Genomic DNA, 21536 nt, shown 5'->3' on the forward strand with positions numbered 1-21536 from the left:
TTAAAGGATTTGCACACTCTAAATAGGACTTATCTGATGAAACTTTGGTGGAGGTTGATAACCTCTCCTTCTTCGTTATGGGCCCAAGTTCTTTGTGATAAATATAAGTATAGTGTGGGTCAGAATCCTGAGGCTAAGATAGGCCTCCAATCTTCTCATTTGTAGAGAAGCTTAGGGCATGTTTGGAAAATGTTTTCTCAAGGAATTGGTTGGGTTATTGGTGATGGAATGACTGCAAGTTTTTGATCTGATAATTGGTGTCATAAAACTGGTATTTTATCTAATTATAGTACTGTTTCCCTTTCCCCTTTAGACCAGAAAACCCCTGTTGCTTCTTTTTCCAGGAATGGGGTCTAGGTTTGGGAGAAGCTTGCTGCTGTTCTCCCTAATGAGATCTGCAGATTGGTGGCTAATAGGAGCCCTTCTTCTTATTATAAGGGTCTTGATTCTATTTTATGGAATTTAACTAATAATGGTATTTTTTTTCCCCTCAAATCTGCATATTCTTTGTTTTCTTGTTCTAATAATATCTCTTTTAGTAGCCAAAATTTGTTTAAAGCTGTGAGGAATTGGAAAGGTCCTCCCAAAGTTAGAATTTTTCTTTGGAAACTTGCTCACAATAGATTGCTCACTAATGTTGAAAGATTCAAGCGAGCTATGTCATCCTCTCCCCTTTACACTAGATGTTTTGATGATGAGGAATTTGTTATTCATGTGGTTTGGGACTGTGATTTTGCAAAGGCTGTTTGGGATTATTTTATTTTTACTAATCAATGGGTTACTTTCTTTAGTAGTGATATTTCTAATTGGTTAAGCCTTAATCTCTCTAACTAGAATCTCAGTCAATTTCCCAATTGGAATACTTTATTTGGGTTTATTGTGTAGAATCTCTGGAAAGATAGAAATAGTTTTGTACTTAATAACCTTTCAGCCCATTCTCAAGTCCTTATTCAGAGAATTCTCTCTGACTTTAGGGCCTATACAAGTTGTCATGTTGTTCTGACTGGGTCTTTTTTTAACCAGGTTAAGGATCAGATTTGCAATAAATGGATTCTTCCCCCTGCCCATCAGTGGAAGCTTAATGTGGATGGGGCTGTCTCTCTATCTAGTAATACTGCTGCTTGTGGGGGTCTAATCAGAAACGCTCAAGGCCTTTTCATTGCTGGTTTTAACCAGAAGTTGGACCCTTGTTCTCCTGTGGAAGCTGAACTCTGGGGTATTTTGATCTGGCTGGAGCTTGTTTCTCAATATGACATTAATATAATCCGGATTGAGAGTGATGCTAAGGAAGCTTTGGCCCTCATCCTCAATGTTCAGAATGTTGCCCACCCTTTGTATGATCTTATTAACAGAATTAGGAAGGCGATTCAGCCTATTCAATTTGTTAGATTTAGTCATGTTTATCGGGATGCAAATCAAAGTGCAGACTATTTAGCCAAGTTAGGCCTAGATGATTCTTTGTTATCTCCCTGTATTGTTTATGCTCCTTTTTCCCTCCTCCCTTTCCTTTGTCTTGATTCTCTGGGAAGGTGGTCTCCTAGGTTAGATTACTAATTTTGTTTTTTTTTTTTTTTTTTTGCGTCTGGACTTTTAGCCCCCTTAATTAGAAAAAATAAATAAATTTATATATAATAATTAAAAAATATATATTAGTTTCTATAAATCCATATTTTAAAATTTTTTCGAACCATTTCTTACTTTTTGGTTGCTGGTATTATTATCTTGTCACTAAATATTTAACCAAACTTTGTCAAGTGTACAAACTCATCACTTGTGTTAAAAAAACTCCTAAACAAACAACACTAGTTAATATTTTCATCATCCTTGAATGTATGTTACATAAAAGATCATTTTTGCATCTCTCCAAATTCGTTGCATGTGCCAGATATAAAACACATGAATTAAAAATATTTAAACCTTAATTTTTTACTTTATTTACACTCGAACTTATCTTTTTTTTTTTTAAAGTTTATTATTCTACTCCCTCTCTGTTTTTATGTTAGTTCATATTTGGTTAATGATTTTATTAAAAAAAAAAAATCCTTAAAAAGGTAATGTTATTAACTATTTTTAAAACAATTTTATTATGTGGTAAACAATGGTTTAATATTTTTAAAAGTCAATATGTATTTAGTCATAATATTATAATTTTACCATTAATTACTGGATTTGGTTGCATTCAATATAAAAATATATAAATTTTTTTATTAAAAACTTTTCAACACTTAAATTATACTTCACTTTTTCATTTATTTTTTTAAAAGTTATTAGGTATTTAATTATTAATAATTTTCAACTTTTGAAGTAATTTTACAAAAGTAATGAATTTTCAACTTTTCAACACTTAAATTATACTTCATTTTTCATTTATTTTTTAAAAGTTATTAAGTGTTTAATTTTTAATTTGATTTTCAACTTTTAGAGTAATCTTACAAATTCATGAATTTTTTATTATATACAATTTATGATTGGATAAAATATTAAAAATTCTTATAACATCAATAAAATTTTCAATATAGGTAATTTATGATTGAATCAATAACATAATAACCTAATCTCCCGTCCAAATTATCATCAACTTGAAGAGTTATTGATTTGGATTATCTGGACAGACCTAACGTGAGTAGTAGACTTAAATGATTCAGATTAAAGATATTTAGATTTATTTAAACTTAAAAAAAAACTAAATTTAATCTTACAAAGATAAGAGACTTGTGTAATATACTTTTCAACCACCCATAAAAAAATTCTTCTACATATTATGCTTATAAACATTAATTACATTTTTAAAATTAAAAAAATCATTATATCCAATCTAACAAATTTAAAATATAGTCAAACACATTAAAAGGTAAAACATAAACAATTCACCTAATAAATTAAAAATAAATATTAACAATTTAATTAATTCTTATATAATAATTTTAAATCATACAATGTATAGAAGAAAGAAAAAATATTTTATATTTTCTTTTATTGATTCAAAACAATGCCACTTTACACTTTAGAAATATTAATATGGCAAGCACAAGTTTATGGGGGCCTAGCATGCCTGCACTTAATTATGATGTGAGCTTAAACACGTCTCAAAAAAAAAAAAAAAAACTCAAATTTAGTCGAATCTTAAATTTAATGATAGACTAATATTTATTTTCTGTTTTGGCTACAAATAGCCTAAAAAAATAAAAAAATAAAATTAGTACACCTTATTAAATATTTTCAGTTGCTTAGAGAAAAATAATTGATAATTAACTTATTATTATTTCAATTTTAAATAATTTATTACAAAAAGTAATATGTGAAAAATAAATGCTACTTAATGTTTTATAAGTTCATATGTATTTGATAATTTCTATCTTTACGATGTATTAAATGATATTATTAATGTTTCTTTAAATAAGATTTTTTGAAAGAAACTCATTAAATTTCAATATGTATACTAACTTTAAATGATATCCTTTATTACCCTTTAATTATCAGAGAATATACTCCCTCTATTCTATTTTATCTTGCACCATTTCAAAAAAGAAGAAATTGTTCTGTTTTTATTTTTTTTCATTTTAGAATTAAAAAAACACACACACACATACATATATATATATATATATATATATATATATATTGTATTATACCCATACCTTTTACAATTAATTAGAGAGATAGAAGTTAATTAACAAAAAAATAGAAGGATAAAATTAAATTTTAGATAATAATTTTTGTATAAACTAAGAAATTAACTACTTTTTTTTAATTTGTGTGAAACAATTTTAAGTGACAGATGAAAAGAAATGAATGGAATATTTTGTTTAAAAAAATCTATCAGTATTAAATGACATTTCATATTTAAATTTTAATTTTTTTAAAAATGTAATATTATTACTAATTGTTTTTATAAAACAAAACTTTATCATGTAAATATAGCTTAAAATATAAGGTGTATATAAATTTATTTCATCCTTATCTTTCCTTTGAAAAAGTTAATATACATTCAATGATATCATTTATTATTCTTTATTATACATGGAGCTCTATGTGGTAAGACAAATAATTTTCTCAGTCACTAATATTTTTTACAAAGCCAAAAACTATGGTGAAAAAAAATCACTTCAAATTGCATTTATATATGCCATTAGAGGGAGAAATGATTTCACTAAAACCGTCACCAACTTAGTGTAAAGAAAAGCATTGTTCCTTCATTTGCATCAATTTTCTTCATTCTCACCTCCCTCTATCATCAATCACCCCAATAGCTATGGAAAACAACTTTGATAGGTTCTCTTTGTTGCCTGATGCTTTGCTTCTCACCATCATTTCCTTGCTTCCCTTCAAGGAAGCTGTAAGGACATGCATCTTTTCCAAACGTTGGTTGCACTTGTGGGAAAAAACACCATACATAGAGTTCAATGAACTCTTCTTTGTTAAACCAAATGAATCCTTCTATTCAAGGGTAGCACAAAGAAATGCCTTTCTGAAATTCATGACTCTTTGGCTTGATAATCGCAAAGAAGGTGTGATGGAAAAGTTTTCTTTGAAATTGTCAAATCCTGAAGAGGCTAGTGAGATCATAGAAAGGAGTGTTGCTTTTGTCACTAAACATGGGGTCAAAGAGTTGGAGCTAGATTTCTCTAATCCGAATTGGGAGAAGGAAGATTTTCCAAAGAAACGTGTGGCTTTGTTTAAATTGCCAAAAGATGTTTATGAGCATGAAACAGTTGAATCTTTGAAGCTTTATTCATGTAGTTTTATTGAAAATGATTTGACTAACTTGCATGCACTCAAAGAGGTTTCATTGGGTTGGATGGAAGTGACACTAGATGCCATCACAACTTTGCTTTCCAATTGCAAGATGATTGAGAGCTTGATTTTGAAAAAGTGTTGGAACTCAAAGCATTTCGAAATTGGGGGTAAAGAATTGAACCTGAAGAGGCTTGTTGTTGACAATTGTAACTTTCAAATTGCTATGTTCAAAGTCAATGCACCAAATCTATGCTTTTTCAAGTATGCTGGGAGTATGAGTATCTTTGAAATAAAAGCCTCCACAGCCCTAGAAGAGGCACATCTTGATTTTAACCTTGAATTCGGTAGCATTGGACTTGGTTTTTATCTTCAGGGTTTGATGAAAGATCTCTATACCGTTAGGGTTCTGACTGTGTGCACATTTGTACTTCAGGTAAACATATGTATTATGCACCTTTCTTAATTTTTCTATTCTTTTCCCCCTAATTTACATAACACGTTTGTTTTATATAATTAATAAATATGAAAGAAATGTATGTGATTTTATAGATAGCAGACTTGTTTTATGGCTTTACCTAATTGAGGTAAAGCCATAAAACTGCGAGTGATGTCCATTAATACAGACACACACATATTGGGTTTGTTCGTGTGCTAATAATTCTTGCCTCCAAAATATGGAATGAAATCACTTATTGCCTTGGCCTGTCCCTATCACCTCCCAATTAAAAAAACATAAACATCAGTAAAAAAATTTCTCCCCCTTTTAAATGATGTTTAGTTGTTAATTTTTTTACCAACATGGTTTTTTAATTGAATGATAGAAATGACATGTAATTTGAATCCTCAAAATATAATATAAATTATTGTTTGACACAATTTATATGTTATCATCATCTTAAATTTGGCATATATCCAATCCTTGTCTTAATAATGCATCGTTTTTATCAATTTTACACTATCCATGTGAGAACATATTCCTTTACCGTGATCATTTTTGTAAATTATTATGACAAATTCCTGTGTTCTTCAATTACTTTGACGACACAAATTTTATTAAAAGTTGATTTGTTTGATAAATGTTTAATTTTGTGTTATATAGTCATGGGAGCCTAGCTCTCTATATACTATATATATACTCTATAATATCCGTTTTAAATGTTAGTGTTTGATTTCCAAGGTTCTTCCTGTTGGACAAAAGCTACGTATGGAACATGACATGAAAACAAGACATTTGATAATGCAAATGACCTTGCACGACTATGAACTTCAAGGAATCTCATTCTTGCTCAATAGCTGCCCAGTGTTAGAATCTCTCACCCTTGAATTAGGCTTAGGAAGAACTTCGGAAGTGAGTTTCTCTCCCTCTTTCTTTGAGAGTACATACACCCACATTATTACAAAAATAACGTGTTAAACATAAAAAAATGTTAGTTACGAGCCTTGTTTTGGCGGGTATAGACTTTGTATAACTTGTGGTGTACAAAATCTATACCTATGTGAGCAAGCTAAAATTAACATTTTTTTATGTTACTATATGGTTTTTTTCTTCTTATTGAGTTGGTGTAGATGTATATTATTGCTTTAATATTAACATGTGTTGTATACATTAGGATGATGAAGATTTAATCGAACTGGTAGATAATCCAATACGGTGGATGAACGCTGTAAGTTGTGTTGGTAATCAAAGATTGTGGTTGTGGATGAATAATGTTAAGTTGTTAGGCTTGCTGCAATGGGACTAACCTCACTGAAAATTAACTTTGTATATGAAATTAAATCTTTAATAAGAATATTGTTGCAGTTCTTTACTATGTCATACTGTACAAAGTCAATACTCACGCGAGCAAGCCAAACAACTAACAAATTTTGCCCATTTATATAGCATTTTTTTAGTGTTTGTGAGAAAAATTTGTATGTATTATTAAGACATGAATTATGACATGTGTTTTATGCTTGCACATATTACAGGAAGATGGAGAATTTATCAGAATCGTTGATAGTAAAAAAACGTGGATGGAGAATTTATTGATTTACGAATGTTTGGAATCAACTCTGAAGCTAGTGGAGGTGAAGGATTTTGTAGTGTCTGTGAATGGGATTATTTTGCTCTACTATCTTATTCGTTGTAGTAGGGTCTTGGAGAGGGTTAACATCAATGTGCTAAAGGGAGAGATTGATGGTAGCAGCAAGAATGTTGCATGTTATCGAGGAGTAGAAGAATTGTTGATGACAACTCCAAGGGCTTCGAAGGATTTGCAAATATCATTTCGTTATTGAATTTAGTCTTATGTGTTATGCTTCTTTGTTTCCTATGTTTGGTCTTTAAGACATGATTTGACTTATTTTGGAAAGACATGAATAATTCTAAATTTATTGTTCTATGTTGGATTTTATGTTTCATATTTTCTTTAGACATACTTGTTCTTGGTTTTTATTTACAAAAGGTTTTGAGAAGTGTTGGGGAACTAAAAAGAAAGCTACTTTAGTCCGCATCAACATGCTTAGTATTGGGCTTATAAAGAACTACAATGAAATAGTTTTTGGGCCCTTTCTCTAGTTAGAAAAAAGTTTAGGGACTAGGAGAGGTTTAGGCAGAAGTGTTGAGGTTTGTTTGATTCCATGTTAGTGTTTTGAAACTCATGGTGTTGAAAATAAATCGTTGTTACTCAATCAAGGTTAAAGGGATATGGGAATGTGTGTAACCTTGTTTGGAAGATAAACACATTTTATCTATAAAGGACAGTTTAACCAAAGACTTTTTATTAGCTTCAGTTCTATCTTATTGCTCATTTGCAATTAATTTCGTTCTTTTTAGTCATAGATTCATGTTTGAAAACTTGAAATGAATTTTGGGTCATTTTTTCTGTCGAACAAATGAAGGGAAAGTGAAAGAGTTCATGTTAGTATTTGGTAGACTGGTTAAAGCTGAATATAATATATTATATGTGTTATGTTTCATGTTTGTTGTATTTTGAAAAGACATTGAATAGAAGAACATGGTATGAGGTTAAAAATGTGATCTATTTTGATTCCCTCTTTTAATGGAATCAAGTATAACACAATAGACCAAATTGTTTCATTTTTATTTGTCTGTCAAACGCTTCCTAATTAACAAGAAAACATAACAATGTCAAAAACAATAAACAACTTGCATTCTAACAGGGCCTTCTTCCATGGCATTGATAATATTAAACTAAAGCTGCAATTTAAGGATCATGAATAAGATTGAGTTGAAATTTGACAAAAAGAAAGTAAAATAGAAAGCAATGGAAAGTGTCTTAGTGTAATTGATTTAGCTCACTCATTTGGTTGCAAATTAGTCCAACCCATTAAGCCCAATTGTTTACATTAACAATCCATCAAGTACTATTTTGTGAAAGCATCAAACTGCATTGACATAATCACTATCACATGGTTTGGCAAATGCATGTCTCTACTTTCACAAAGAGGATAAAAATATTTATTATATTAGAGAAAAATCATTAAGGATAATCACGTGGTTAGAACTCTTAAGCCATATAAAATATTGCTTTTATGTATGAATCTCTCATGTCCCAATAATATTTTTTTTCCGTGTCTCAATATTAATTTTAGCTTAAGCAATTCTTAAAGTAAAAAAAGACCACAACCTGATGCAGTTTTTCTGAAAGGAAGAATTCTAGCATATTTGTTTATACCTTTTCTTTGGTTGCCAAGAACAATTTTCTCCATCCCGAGACAAATGTTCTCAAAATAAAAAAATTTTACTTTTATCCGACGTACATTAACATCTACAAAACAATTAAACTTCAAGAGCATGTTTGGAAAATGTTGGTAATTCTATTTTGTTAAAAATGAAAAATAGTTGCTTTGATAAAAATAACATTGAGATGTGTGCTTTCCAGTTAGAACAGGAAAACAAGCAAGTCCTAAATAATTAAACAAACTATGTTTCAGTCATATAAACAAGCACTAAATCCCTATAAAAAGTTTTTGAAAAAGATAAACCCACTTTTTAAGCATCATATAGACACTTAGCAAGCTTAAATTTTCCAAGAGCCACATCATATCTAACATGTAACTTATAATATTTTGACTTTAAAAGAAAAGCCAAATTCATAAATAATTAACAATTTAATTCACTTCTTTTTCTTTTTGTTTACGCCTAAGATTTAATGAAGAACTTTTGTCTCATAGTAATTGGATTTTTCTTTTCCTTTCCTTTCTTGTCTTCTCTTTTTGGATACACATCAAATTTTTCACTGTTGTTTTCATTATCTTCTCGTGTTATGTAGTGGCTGCCACCTACCTCGTTGACATTAGAAATTTTGATATTTCTTTTTTTTTTTTACCCATTTTTCTTCTTGCTTTGATTTTAATTATGATAGATTCAATTGTTAAAAGCCTCTTCTGATATTTTCTTGTCACATCTAAATTTCCATTAATTAGGTTGTTAGAGTTGTCCTTTTCTCGAATTGGGTGGTTTTAATCTATTATTAGACAATGCCTTGTGATTTTTGTGCTAAAATCAATTAATCTTAACCCTTACGTATTTTATATGGGAAATATGTTGTTTACGTTATATATTTTTCCTCTTCTTTTTTGGATAAAATACATTAAATATGAAACCTTAAAAAAGTATGCTCATAACATACTAAAATGTGCTTTTATGGATATTGGCTTCATTGGAAAATTGGTTTTATTGACTTTAAGAGAGTATGCTTAGAACACACTTCAACAAGTATTTTACCACGTTAATTCTAATATTTAAATCCATTTATGATCAATTTTAAAGAAAAAACTTCTTTTAGATTTAGTTCCTTTAGCCGTTTAATAATTTTGTATTCTTTAATTGTTTAATTTTAATAAGAGTGACTATGTAGAGCCATATATTAAATTGATTCTTGAAAGTGACATTTTTATTTATTTTTGGTCCCTAAACATTTTATTTTGTACAATTTAGTCCCAATGTAATAATTTACTCACATCTTGATTCTTCCTTAACAAAAAAAAATAATAAAAAAAATAGGAACAAAATATATGCAAAATCAACGTATTTGAGAACTAAATTATATATGCTAACACTTTTCGGGAACCAATTATTAAAAAAAAAAAAAAAGACTTAACGTGAGCAAGCAAACACATTCAAAAATCAAATTATACAAAACAAATGTTTCAAGGGAATTAAAGGTAGCAATCGATACACATCTACGTTATATATCTAGCAGACCAACAATTAAGAAACAGTTCATATTAACATCACATGTATCACAGTTCACAACTCACCTAATTGTATGTCAGAATTGAATGCAATCAAGTAGAATCATTACAAGTTCAAGTTAGTTCATATTAGGAAAGATCATTTTTATTCCTTACATTAAGGATAGTGCTAAGACATTTGAGGCAATGGATATGATACATGAGAAATGCTATCAACACATTCTTTATCACATTTTCTGTAATAATATTTGTTATTGCATAGAACCTACATTTATGAGATCCACTAATATATTTCACTTAACAAGTGTCTTGCTAACATTTCTCCGTTATACATGCGCTACAAATGTGAAAACCTGAATGCCTATGTCTTTTGGCCTCAGACACAGTAGGAAAGGTTGGAGTGATAACAGTGAGAGAAAAACTGAGTTAACCCTTCTCACCTTTACATGGTGTAGTTAAAATGGCCTAAGGAAGATATGTAAATTAGGTACCAATGTGATTGGATTTTCTTGATTCTTTTTCATTCCTTTTTTCTTTTAGTCCTGCTATTTACATATGAATCAGAGTAAAATACAATTCAGAAGTCAATTATGGGCTCTCCTAGAGTCAGATTTCGTTCCACTGTCCATGGTAAGTTAAACAGCTTGGCCATGATAAACTTGAAAATTTTGTTCACATTTATATTGTGGGTTGCACTTGAGAAGAAAAGGGTAGCTTTCATTGCCCTTGCATAAGCCCTTGCCTGTATGCACTATTACCATGTTAAATTTTGAAAACAAAACAAAGGCTTAACATAGAAAGCAACACTTTAGTTTAATAAAGTAACGAAATTTGAACATTACTAATATAGCTTTAATCAAATAAGTAGGCCCCAATTTTAATATGCATAACGCGGAAACATATAATTTGGTAAATGTCAATTGCCAAGATTCTAAAAGGACTCCAAGTAATGAAGACATTCTTTATTTCACACGTCAATCAAGGGTTATATATATATACATATATGCATTTATAGTAGAAAATGTCCTGAACAAATAAATCAGCCACAGGCATGTATGATTAAGAGAAAAGAGTTACTAAATTAATTAACCTACTTTTATATAAGTTGCGGTAATAATTATGTACCTGTGTCACAATTGTCCATTGCAAATCAGGGGGAAGTCTAACAAAATCATCAAATTTGGTTCCTATTAAAATTGGAATTGCACTCTGCAAGTGAATAAAATAGACAACAGAATATTACAAAAGAGTTAACTGAGCTGTTGATGACACTAATTAGCCATTATTGCATATAAAACAATTACTACCCACCATCTATATCAATAAATCAGTGCTGTTTTTTTATTTGGTGTTAATGAGAATTTGACATATTGGTCATAATCATAATGGTTATTAAATCTTTATGAAAATAATGCATGTACTCTGTCCTGTTGTACTAATTCAAAGCTTTTCCGTGTGAACAGTATTTGGAGTTAACTTTAATCAGTGAAGATATTAATTATCTGTACGACAGAATATGAATTCAAGTAATCTAAAAATTATTGACCATGTGAAATTGAATTTTGGTACCTGATTCCACTTTCTTGCTTCACTATACCATCCAACAACACTGCAAAAACACCCCAAAGTAAAACAAAAAAGCAATTATTTCTGCAATTTTCACCAAAAGGTTTCCAATAAAGCTGATTAGATAAGATAAATTGTGAAGCTAAATAGCTACCTATTCAGGGTACGACGACTTGTTAGATCAAACATAATCAAAATTGCAGCTGCATCTTTACAAGCCATGGGAATTTGATGGAGGGACCCTGTGTCACCTGCATACACCACCACAAAATATTTCACCATCTACACTGAACTCAAAGCTACAAACATAGAAAATCCATAAAATAATTTTTTTGCAAAAGAAAATAAAATAAAATGAAAAACAGATAGACACTAAAAAAGGGGCAAGCAAAATCAAATCACCTGCAACATCCCATATACTAAATGAAATTCTAGCTCCTTGAACAAACAAAGTTTTGTCCATTAGATTAAGTCCCTTCATCTGCAAGCTCCTTTTTTCTTGCTCATCCCCTACATACTTGATCTGAAAAAAAGGAGCCACACACATATATTTAAAAAGAGAAAAAGGAAAAACCAAGCTAATTGAAAGTTGAAACATGAAACTATTACTACATGACTACATACATCAGAACTTATTATTCCAATAAAAGACCATAACGACAACCAAAGTCTTATTCCATGAAATCAAGTTAGCTACATGAATCACATGAATGGCACGCTATTAAACTCTATCAAAAATTAAATTTTCATAGATTCCAATAAAAACTAGTACCCATTTGAGATGAATGAAAAGTCAACAAAAGCTAGCAAGATAAGTAGGTAATCACCACAAAACTAGTCTTTCCAATATCGCAATCACCAAGCAAGCTAATCTTGAGGTTCACCAAGTCAGAGTCAGTGTCATATGGGGTGGTGGGGTGTGCATGCATGGAGCCACCGTGGACGGTGGCCGGCGGCGGAGGGTCACGGAGGGGAAGTCTTAAGTAAGGAGCAGTTGAGGACCTTCCAAGAGAGCAAAAAAGGATCTTATCCCAAATGAAATGAAAGAAACGGCCAGCAAAGGAGACCCTATGGAACATGTTACATTGAACGTTGACTTGAACCATTTTTTGGCATACTTGAGTTGTTGTTCTTCTTCTGCCATTGCCAATGATTTTTGCCATCAAGAAGTGGGGTTTGCTTCTGCTTCTGCTTCTGCCTTTACTCAATGCTCATAACTCCATTGCTTGTGCTTTGCGTGTCTGTGCCTTTGGTTTGGTTTGGTCCCATTAAACAGCATCAATTCTCGTGCATTCAATATATAATAATATAAGTTGAAACTATATATTATTTCAAACTATATATTATATGAAATATAAGTTGAAATTCCCTTTTCCAGTTTTGTTATATTCGCATGTATACTATTTTTAATAATGTTTTACTATTTTATAAATAAATATTAAATTAAAAGTGTATGTACTATAATCTTAATTTTAAAATAAAAATATTATAATCTTAACCCATAAAAAATAAAAGATAAGAAATTTTAAAATTATTCTTAATTTTATACTTTTTACTAAAAAAATTCATCTTCTCTTTTATTCGTATAAGGTCTTAATTATTTAATAAATAAAAATATTTAATATTTTTTTTATATTTATAAGGTAATAAATATATTTTTATCTAATGCTTGGTATAAAATATGAAAAATTATTAAAAAAATATAATAAATCTCATGTTATATTGAAAAAATAAATCAAGAAGGTTTAGAAGCTGCCAGTTTATTGCATACATTGAGAATTTGAATTTTACATACACCTTTTTATCCTTTTTGGTACAATTTACAGGTAACTTTAATAAAGGGCAATCAACAAAAAAAAAAAAAAACAAGATATTTTATTTTTTCAAGGTTACTCAACTATATCGCTTAGCTTATTATAATTAATACATAACATGCAGATAAAAATTAACAATAAAACCAGTAAATATTAACTATATTTTATGAATTATATTAACATTCATTTTTAAGAATATAAAAAATATTATTTTATTGAAAAAAATTTACACAAAAATGTAGTAAATATTACTATTTTTAAATACTTAACCACATATGTTAACATTTCTATATTTTATCCATCCATCAACTTTGACAAAAGGTGATCAAATCCATTAATTGAATTGGTAGAGTCATTGCTTTTTATTTTATTTTCTTTTTCAAATCTTGACCATCAAAACCATAGTTTATACTTTGTAAATTCTAATTCATTTTTTATTATAAGGTTATATAATATTTTAAAGCCAAAACAGTTCATAAAAAATCTAGTTTTAGCATATAACAATTTTTTAAAGTGTCACTGTTAGTCATAGGGAACAGTTGACCAAGGGTTCAATGATTTTCCAAAAGAGTCCAAATTGCCGGCTTAGAACTGCAAGAGTAGTTAATATAAGGGTAGTTCAGTAAATTCGAATAGGGCTAGTTTGGTAAAAGAACTTTACTTTTAAGATAACAAAAACAGGTAACAAGGAATATATACGGGTCTTTGTCGAAGTCCATTTAGAATCTTCTTTGTAATCTCTTTTTAATATAACAATAAATTGTAAAAAAGAAAAAAAATTAGAAAAAGAAAACAAAAGCATGTTTATGATAGCAAGGAATTTATCCTGTGTGGATCTGGAAAGTGGACACAACCTCGTTGGAATTGTTCCTTTTTTCTTTTTATCTCTATTTTTTTATACTATTTTCTTAGCTAGAATTAAATTTAAGTATATAAAATTAATATTTTTATTTAAAAAATATTTATTATATTTTTATATAATTTCATGTGAATCAAATAAAATTAATTCGAGTAACGAACAATTCGATATCGTTTAGTAAAATTTTAAGTTTAAGTTATTGTGTATGAAAAATTTTTTTAATAATAAACTTATTCATTACATTTAGGTAAATATGCTTGATCTAAGTTAAATTATGATTAAATTAAATAAAAAATAAAAATAAATAAATTTAAAGTAAAGAATACTATTTTTATGTCATTATTTAATAAAATATGTAGGTGTTTGTCAATTATTTAAATAAATGATAATATTTTTAAATATTAAGCTATATGAATTTGGTGAAACAATTGACTAAATGGTCAGATTTTATGTTAATTTTTTTCTCTGAAGGTGACTAACAGAGCAAAAGAAATCAAGTGCTTTACTAATTACACAATATGAATTAGCTTGACTAATTATTATTTTTTATTTGTTATTTTTAATTACAAACTGTCAGAAAAATACTTCACTTTTATTGGTAGATCTGAGAGTATTTTTCTTTAAGTTAATAAACACTTTGAGATAAAGGAAAAAGCTGGTGCAACTCTGCAGCACTTGTCACATTTTCTTTTGCTCTGTATGGTGAAGAACTTAAAATAAATAGAACATACAAACGTGTCCAAATTTGATAGGGTTTCTTTGAATCACCCCTTAAATTAACTTATATGTATAGTACTTTATAAACGCCATTATTGTGTGATGCACCAATGCACCATTCAACATATTAATGTCTTGGCTACTTAGGTTTGGCCATGGAAAAGGGTCTCTCTTTTTTTCTTTCTTAAAATAAAAAAAGGTAAAGTAAAAAGGAAAATAAATGACCTTTTTTTATTATCTCATAGAATAAGTATTATCAATTTAAGTTAATTAATTAGATTTTACTTTAAAAATAAATAAAAAATTAATATAATATTTTAAGTTGATTAGTTTTAAATTTTGGTTGATAGTTGAAAGAAAAAAGTTTGCCAGTAAGAAAGAATAAAAAAACATTAATTTAGAGAAACTTAAATTTTATTTGAAAATAAATATTAAAAGAAAAAAAAGAAAATTTATTTGATAATAACAATTCTTTAAGATATTTTAAATGAGAATTTTTTTTATAAATTTTTCAAAATTTTCATTAATTCAAGTTTTTTATTTTTTTTTTGTCAACTTTCATGCTTTTTCTTTCTTTCTTTTCCTTAAACTTTTCTTTTTCAATTTTTTTTCAAATCTTTACATAAATCCTTTTAAAAAATATGAATTACGGAAGGTTTATAAAAATTCTCAACTTTTCTTTTCACATTTTAAAATGTTTCACATAAAAGTTACTATTAAATAGTATTTTAAAAAATTAACTAAACTGAAAGAAAATATAAGCTTGACGAGCATGGCATCTGAAGGAAGTCTGAATAATATATATAATGTTTAGATACCCAATAATCTGCCATGTTTACAGGCCTAAACGCAAATATAATATATATAATTTAACTGATTTGGGTATTTCTTCGATGCATTGGAAGGTTTCCATGTTCTTATTCTCAAAAGTTGAGTTTAGTTTTGATTTCCAAAACTAGCAACCTTTGGTAGCACCAGACAAGTTTGTGCAAACCAATTTCACCTCCTCTCATCTTCCCTCTCGAAAGACCCATTTTCTTTTTCATCTGATATCAAATTCATGCATTAATTTATTATGGAATCTGATTCCAAACATTGATTAGAAGGAAAATTCTTTAATCTTTTTTTCTTAACAACCCATTTGGGTCTATGCAATCAGACATAGTTCATAGCAGCTAGCTAGCCTAGTTTGGTCACTCATGACTAAGTCATTTATTAATCTGGATTCAATGCACTAAAAATATTATCCATACTTTATATTGATACTCATTTATATTACTTTTAAGTCTTCAAAATAAAGTTATAAAAGTATAATAAGTACTTTTTCAGTAAAAGTTATTTTTAAGTATTTAAACTCAACTCTTACATTTTTTTTTCTGTTTTTTATTATACTAAATTCGAATTCTTCGTTTATTAGCTCAGATATTTATTTGAGATCCAATGAACATTCATTTTAAGAATAGTTTTAACAACTCATTGTATTTTGACATGGCAAACAAATAAGATAACAACGTTCAAACCCGCGATGTTGTTTTAATAAATTATAAAGAGATGTTTCCTCACAATGTCAAAATTAACTGGGAATTTTCCTATGATATTAATGTTTTGTGGAGAAGTCAAGGCATGTACCCTCCAAAAAAATTCAACATTTAAAGTAAGAACTAGCCAAAACAGTTCATAAAAAATAATACATGCTTAATTTGGATATGTTGCTATCTCTGTTCAGTTGTGTCATTTATCAATTAGTACTTCAAATTTTTAGTAGTTAATGCATTTAAATTTCAAATGCTATATATGTGCTAATCCCTGATTATACATTGAATGGTGAACCAATTCTTGATTATATGCGTTATTAAGGGGTGAAATGAAGATAAGATAAAGAAGAGGTAGTTATTATTATCATTCTTGAAATGTCTTTAAACTATTTTATGTTGATTGTTTGAATCCAGTACATGATTGTGAGTGTGGCACTATGTCTAGACAATTTTTCACCAAAGGGGTCCTATTGAACACTCATCACTCTAAATGTCAACACAAAGAACTATTTGAACAAAGTTAATCCATGAGTATCTTACTTAGATAATTACATTATCACTTACTTTTTCAAGATTCATACTAACAATAATGCTAGCTTACATGATTTATGGCCCTTTGAGAATTATAGAAGTAATGTTCATATTTTGTGGCTTCAATAATTGTCCTAGAAAAATGAAATGTAAATCAAGTCATAAAGAAGACATGAGACACATTCAAAATGAAGTTTAAGTTAGTTTTGCTATCTCAGTATCCAAATGTTGTCCTGCATAATTAGTTTAAAAATTTAGGAAAACACTAAAATAATTTAGTGTTAATAGTTTAGGTTAACAAGGAAAAATAATTATCTGAATTGCAATTAAAAGTGAAATAGTTCAGGTTATCCAAATATGAAGAGATGTTGAAGTTTCAGAACTCCTCAAATTTAAGACCTTGCCATATACCAACAAAACTTGGTAGCAAACTTCAATTGAACTTTGTCAAGCTTGAAAGAACAATTTTTATTTCATTGATAGTGTTGTCTTCACTGCCATGCCTAAAAGCTCTTCTCGTTAGGCAGACATGAATATAAGAAAAATGCAAGAAGATTTTAACATAGGAACAAGGAAAATAATTTTCAACTTACATAGTATAGTTTTCAATCATTATATTTGATAGCCATTAGCCAGTTTTGGAAAGAAAAAGAAACACTTTCACATTGGATTAGGTACTATTAGGTTCATTTTCTACAACAATATTTGTTCTGATTCTTGAATTTGATATATGATAAGGGATATCATCTTTGGTTGGCTTCAATGCACAACTGAGGAGAATTAAGATTTGAAATTTTCACATCTCACTTCTGAATGTTGAAATCATTAGAGACCAAATTTGAACAGGAGTTGAATCCACTCAGGATATGAGAACTTTATTATTTGCTGAAAATGAAATATTCAAAGGTAACTAACCAAATAATAGGATGTATAGTTACAGAAATATCAATAAAGAAATCATAAATAACAGTACAGAAGCATAAAATGCAAATTGAAAAAATAATTATATTCGAATTTTAGCAAATATATAAAATTAAATCAAACAAACTTTTGAGTTTCGAATTAAAAGAGTACATACCTCATGCAGATATTGTTATCTCATCCAAAGGGTCAATTTTGGACAACGCACCACTGTAAGCACCACCCTTTGAGATGACCGATTTACAAGATGGTTTACAACACCAATCCTAACAAGATTTTGAAGATTGATGAGTGTAAGAACTTCCAAATGAGGAAGAATAATCTTGTTCTCATAATGGTTAGATGAATGATCTTCATGATCACATTCACCAAATACATATTTCAACTTAGAAGCCATTACTATTTCTACATGTTGTAGTTGTGCAAGTCCTTCAGCATAGCAAATTGGGAACACATACTCTAACTTGCTGCAAAATGAAATGCAGACTTTCTTTAAATTCGGCATCACAAAATGAGAATTCCTTTCAGTTGGAACTATCTCAATGCTAGAATTAGAACCCTGCTTTCTTTCACTTGCAACTATATGCTTCAATTTATCACAACCTTGAATAGTTAACTCTTCTAATTGTTGCAAACTTTGTGCAACAGGCACTGAGAAAAGTACTTCATTTGCTGTGCAATAGTTATAATCTCGACCATAATTTTGTATTATGAGGATCTTAAGATTTTGTAAGTTGCATTCATCTGGAAAGATGTTGTGCAATTGTTGGCACCTCCATATAAAGAGTTTTTCTAATTTTTCAAAAAAGTGCAAAACTTGCATTGGTGGACCTCGACACAATTCTTTCAAGTTTTCCAACTCTAAAAGCTCTAACTCAACCAATCTTGGAATCAAAGCATTTGAGTCAACATTATCAAAATTAGAGGTTGTATCAAAGATGCATTCTATCTCTTCACAATTATCAAGATGGAAACTATACAAATCATTCATGCCTCCCACAACTCCTATCATGTCTGGGATGATATTCTTACACCCTCCATGAAGGCATCGCAAAAAAATAATCTCAGCAATTTGAAGAAGATTCTTTTTTGAGGTTCCTAAGTTTGAGATATTAAAGTCTAGCAATTCCAAAATTCTCTTACTCTTCACATTAATATTACTATTGTTTTTGAATGATGTAGTATGTATGACAAACCTCTGCAGCTTTTGTAATGCAATGATATCAACAACTCCTTGAGAAAGATAATCTCGATTATATTCTGGAACATATAACTCCTCTAGTTGTGAACACTTCCCAATTGCCTCATTATAAGGTTCTTGAATATAACTGCTTGATAAATCTAGTAGCTTCAATCTTTTTAATTTCCCTATTTCATTAGGAAGTTCAATTAACCTACAACGTCGTAAGTCAAGGACCTCGAGTCTTGTTAAGCTTGCTATGAAAGAAATGTCACCTAAACTCCATCCATGCAAATGTAGAGTCCTGAGATTGGTCAAAAATTGTGTTGATTGAGGGAATGTTAATGATAGTTGATCATAGGTTTCAAGTGAAAGAACCTTGAGCCCTTGTATTCCTTCAAACATTCCATGTGATAAATTCAAGGAACTTTGAGTCACATTATTTAGTAAAAAGAATTCAAGGTTCGGAGCATCCAATTGAAAAGATATTTGATCTTCACAATACCAAGAGGATAAGGCAAAATAATCTCTTATACTATAATCCTCCACCAAGATGCTAAGTGGTTTTTCAAGATTTACCAAAATTTTGTGATCCCTTGATCTCTTTGCTATCCACAAGGCTACATCACGAATCATGTCATGCATCTTCACATATTCTTCATCTCCTTTATGAAAACCATACAACATCTGCAACCAATCACCTTTGTGTTCCTCAATTTGTATCAACAAACTAGAATATAAAAGTTTGTTAATGCTTGCTTTGATATGGCTCCTTGCTAACTCTAATGGAAGTCTTCTTCCCAAACCAAGTCCAAATGCATATCGACTCAAATCTTCAATCAAAATCTCATAGTCATCTGGGAATATAGAACACAATAAAAACAACAATTTTGTTTCTTTATTTTTTAAGTAGTCATAGCTTAATTTAAGACAATTTAAAGCAGCTCTCATTGATTCTTCCATGTGATCATCAATTTCCTCTGAATGCCTCAAGCTGTGTAATGCCAACTTCCACTCATCATTAGATTTTCCTTTTAGGGAAGACCCCATGGCTACTAGTGCTATGGGGAGTCCTTTACATTCAAGACAAAGTTTTTGAGGTACATCATCCAATGACCTAGAGAAGCCATCATCAATATTTGCACACTTCCGAAACAAAGTCCAAGATTCATCTTCAGATAAGAGACTCAAATGAATCCTCTTTTGACAATCCATTAAATCACATATTTCTTGACGACGAGTGGTTACAAGGACCTTCCATCTACCCTTGTAATCGTTGTCTAGGAAAATCCCTATATCCTTTAGTTCAAACTCTTCCCATATATCATCTACTATTATAAGAACTTGTTTCTTTTCTTTCAGCTTGAGCCATAGACGTTGTGCTCTTCCCACCACAGATTCTTCCTCCAATTTCAATGTTAACATGTCAGCTATTTTCCCTTGAATGTCTTTAATGTTTGGAGTTTGAGACACTGTAATTAATAAAACCGTATCAAACAATTTCAATCCCTCAACATTCTTGCCAACTTCTTTTACAAGAGTTGTTTTTCCTGATCCACCCATCCCATACACTCCGATCATAAAGATGCAATCATCTTGGAGAGCCTCTAAGAGTTGATTGTAAGCCATTTTTGTTGATTCAAAATATGTGAAATTCTTGGATGACTCATATTGAATGCCTGGAAGTGGAGCAAGGTGTGAAAATGGTTGAATATTGCTCTTGTCTTTGAATTCTCCCATTGCCTTTGTTTTCTCAACCATTTGCTTCAATAAAAGATATCTTCTCCAAGTTGGACACCATCCATGAAAGCAACTACTGTCTATGTTCATCTTTATCTCTAGATCCTCCACCTCTTCTAGGATATTTTGCACATCATTCAACCATTTCTCTACAGATTTTTCAATTATTTCAGTCCTCTCCTTGGCTCGTTCAATACGATTTAGCAAGTTATCTCTCTCAGATGTTAGCTCCTTCTTTTCCTTCTCAAGATCTTTGATCACTTTATCAACACAGAAGAAGTATTGTATTTCGGGTATTATTGGTTCCACCAAATATTTACCCACACTACTTACAACAGACATAACAATATTTGCCATTAAATCAAAGACAACCTGACAATAAAATATGTGCATAAATTAGTGCTTAACACTCCAGAAAAAAAGTTTAGGGTCAAAGTTCATTAGCAAGGAAATGTATGATTCGGATTGCAACAAATCAATTTTACTATGATATATAGTATATGCATAGTTAGAGAGGAAAAACTTCATACCTTATCTCTTATGAACTTTTAAAGAAGCTTAGACAATGTTAGCTAGCTCAATATTGGGAAAACACTGATGAGAAGATTGATAAATGTGCTTTTAATTTAGGATCGATCATGAGATTGGTCAATGGTTCCCTTCGTTCTTCCCCGAAAGACTCCTTTCACATTGATTTGAAAATTGCCCATAAACAAATATTTTTCATGATTGATTTC

General features: G+C 29.7%; 3 protein-coding genes across 3 annotated transcripts; 1 reads left to right on the plus strand and 2 right to left on the minus strand.

Annotated features, from left to right (window-relative positions):
* The first annotated feature begins 4252 nt into the window (after positions 1-4252).
* LOC113854244 (F-box protein At3g62230-like) lies at positions 4253-7014 on the plus strand. Its single transcript, XM_027485148.1, has 4 exons — positions 4253-5170; positions 5915-6085; positions 6348-6401; positions 6706-7014. The coding sequence occupies exons 1-4, from the start codon at positions 4253-4255 to the stop codon at positions 7012-7014; spliced, it is 1452 nt and encodes a 483-aa protein (XP_027340949.1).
* A 2314-nt stretch (positions 7015-9328) lies between these two features.
* LOC113856308 (septum-promoting GTP-binding protein 1-like) lies at positions 9329-12772 on the minus strand. The gene is made up of 6 exons (XM_027488083.1): positions 12330-12772; positions 11905-12025; positions 11657-11753; positions 11506-11545; positions 11062-11145; positions 9329-10678 (listed from the first exon to the last, which is right to left on the minus strand). Exons 1-6 carry the CDS (start codon positions 12663-12665, stop codon positions 10514-10516), a joined length of 843 nt encoding a protein of 280 aa, XP_027343884.1. The 5' UTR covers positions 12666-12772; the 3' UTR covers positions 9329-10513.
* Positions 12773-18051: 5279 nt separating this feature from the next.
* Positions 18052-21156, minus strand: LOC113854246 (probable disease resistance protein At5g43730). The gene is made up of 2 exons (XM_027485149.1): positions 19761-21156; positions 18052-19721 (listed from the first exon to the last, which is right to left on the minus strand). The coding sequence occupies exons 1-2, from the start codon at positions 21154-21156 to the stop codon at positions 18052-18054; spliced, it is 3066 nt and encodes a 1021-aa protein (XP_027340950.1).
* Positions 21157-21536: the final 380 nt, after the last annotated feature.

The sequence above is a fragment of the Abrus precatorius genome, unplaced genomic scaffold (assembly GCF_003935025.1).
Source record: "Abrus precatorius isolate BTA unplaced genomic scaffold, Abrus_2018 Scaffold11, whole genome shotgun sequence".
In the NCBI taxonomy this organism is placed as follows: domain Eukaryota; kingdom Viridiplantae; phylum Streptophyta; class Magnoliopsida; order Fabales; family Fabaceae; genus Abrus; species Abrus precatorius.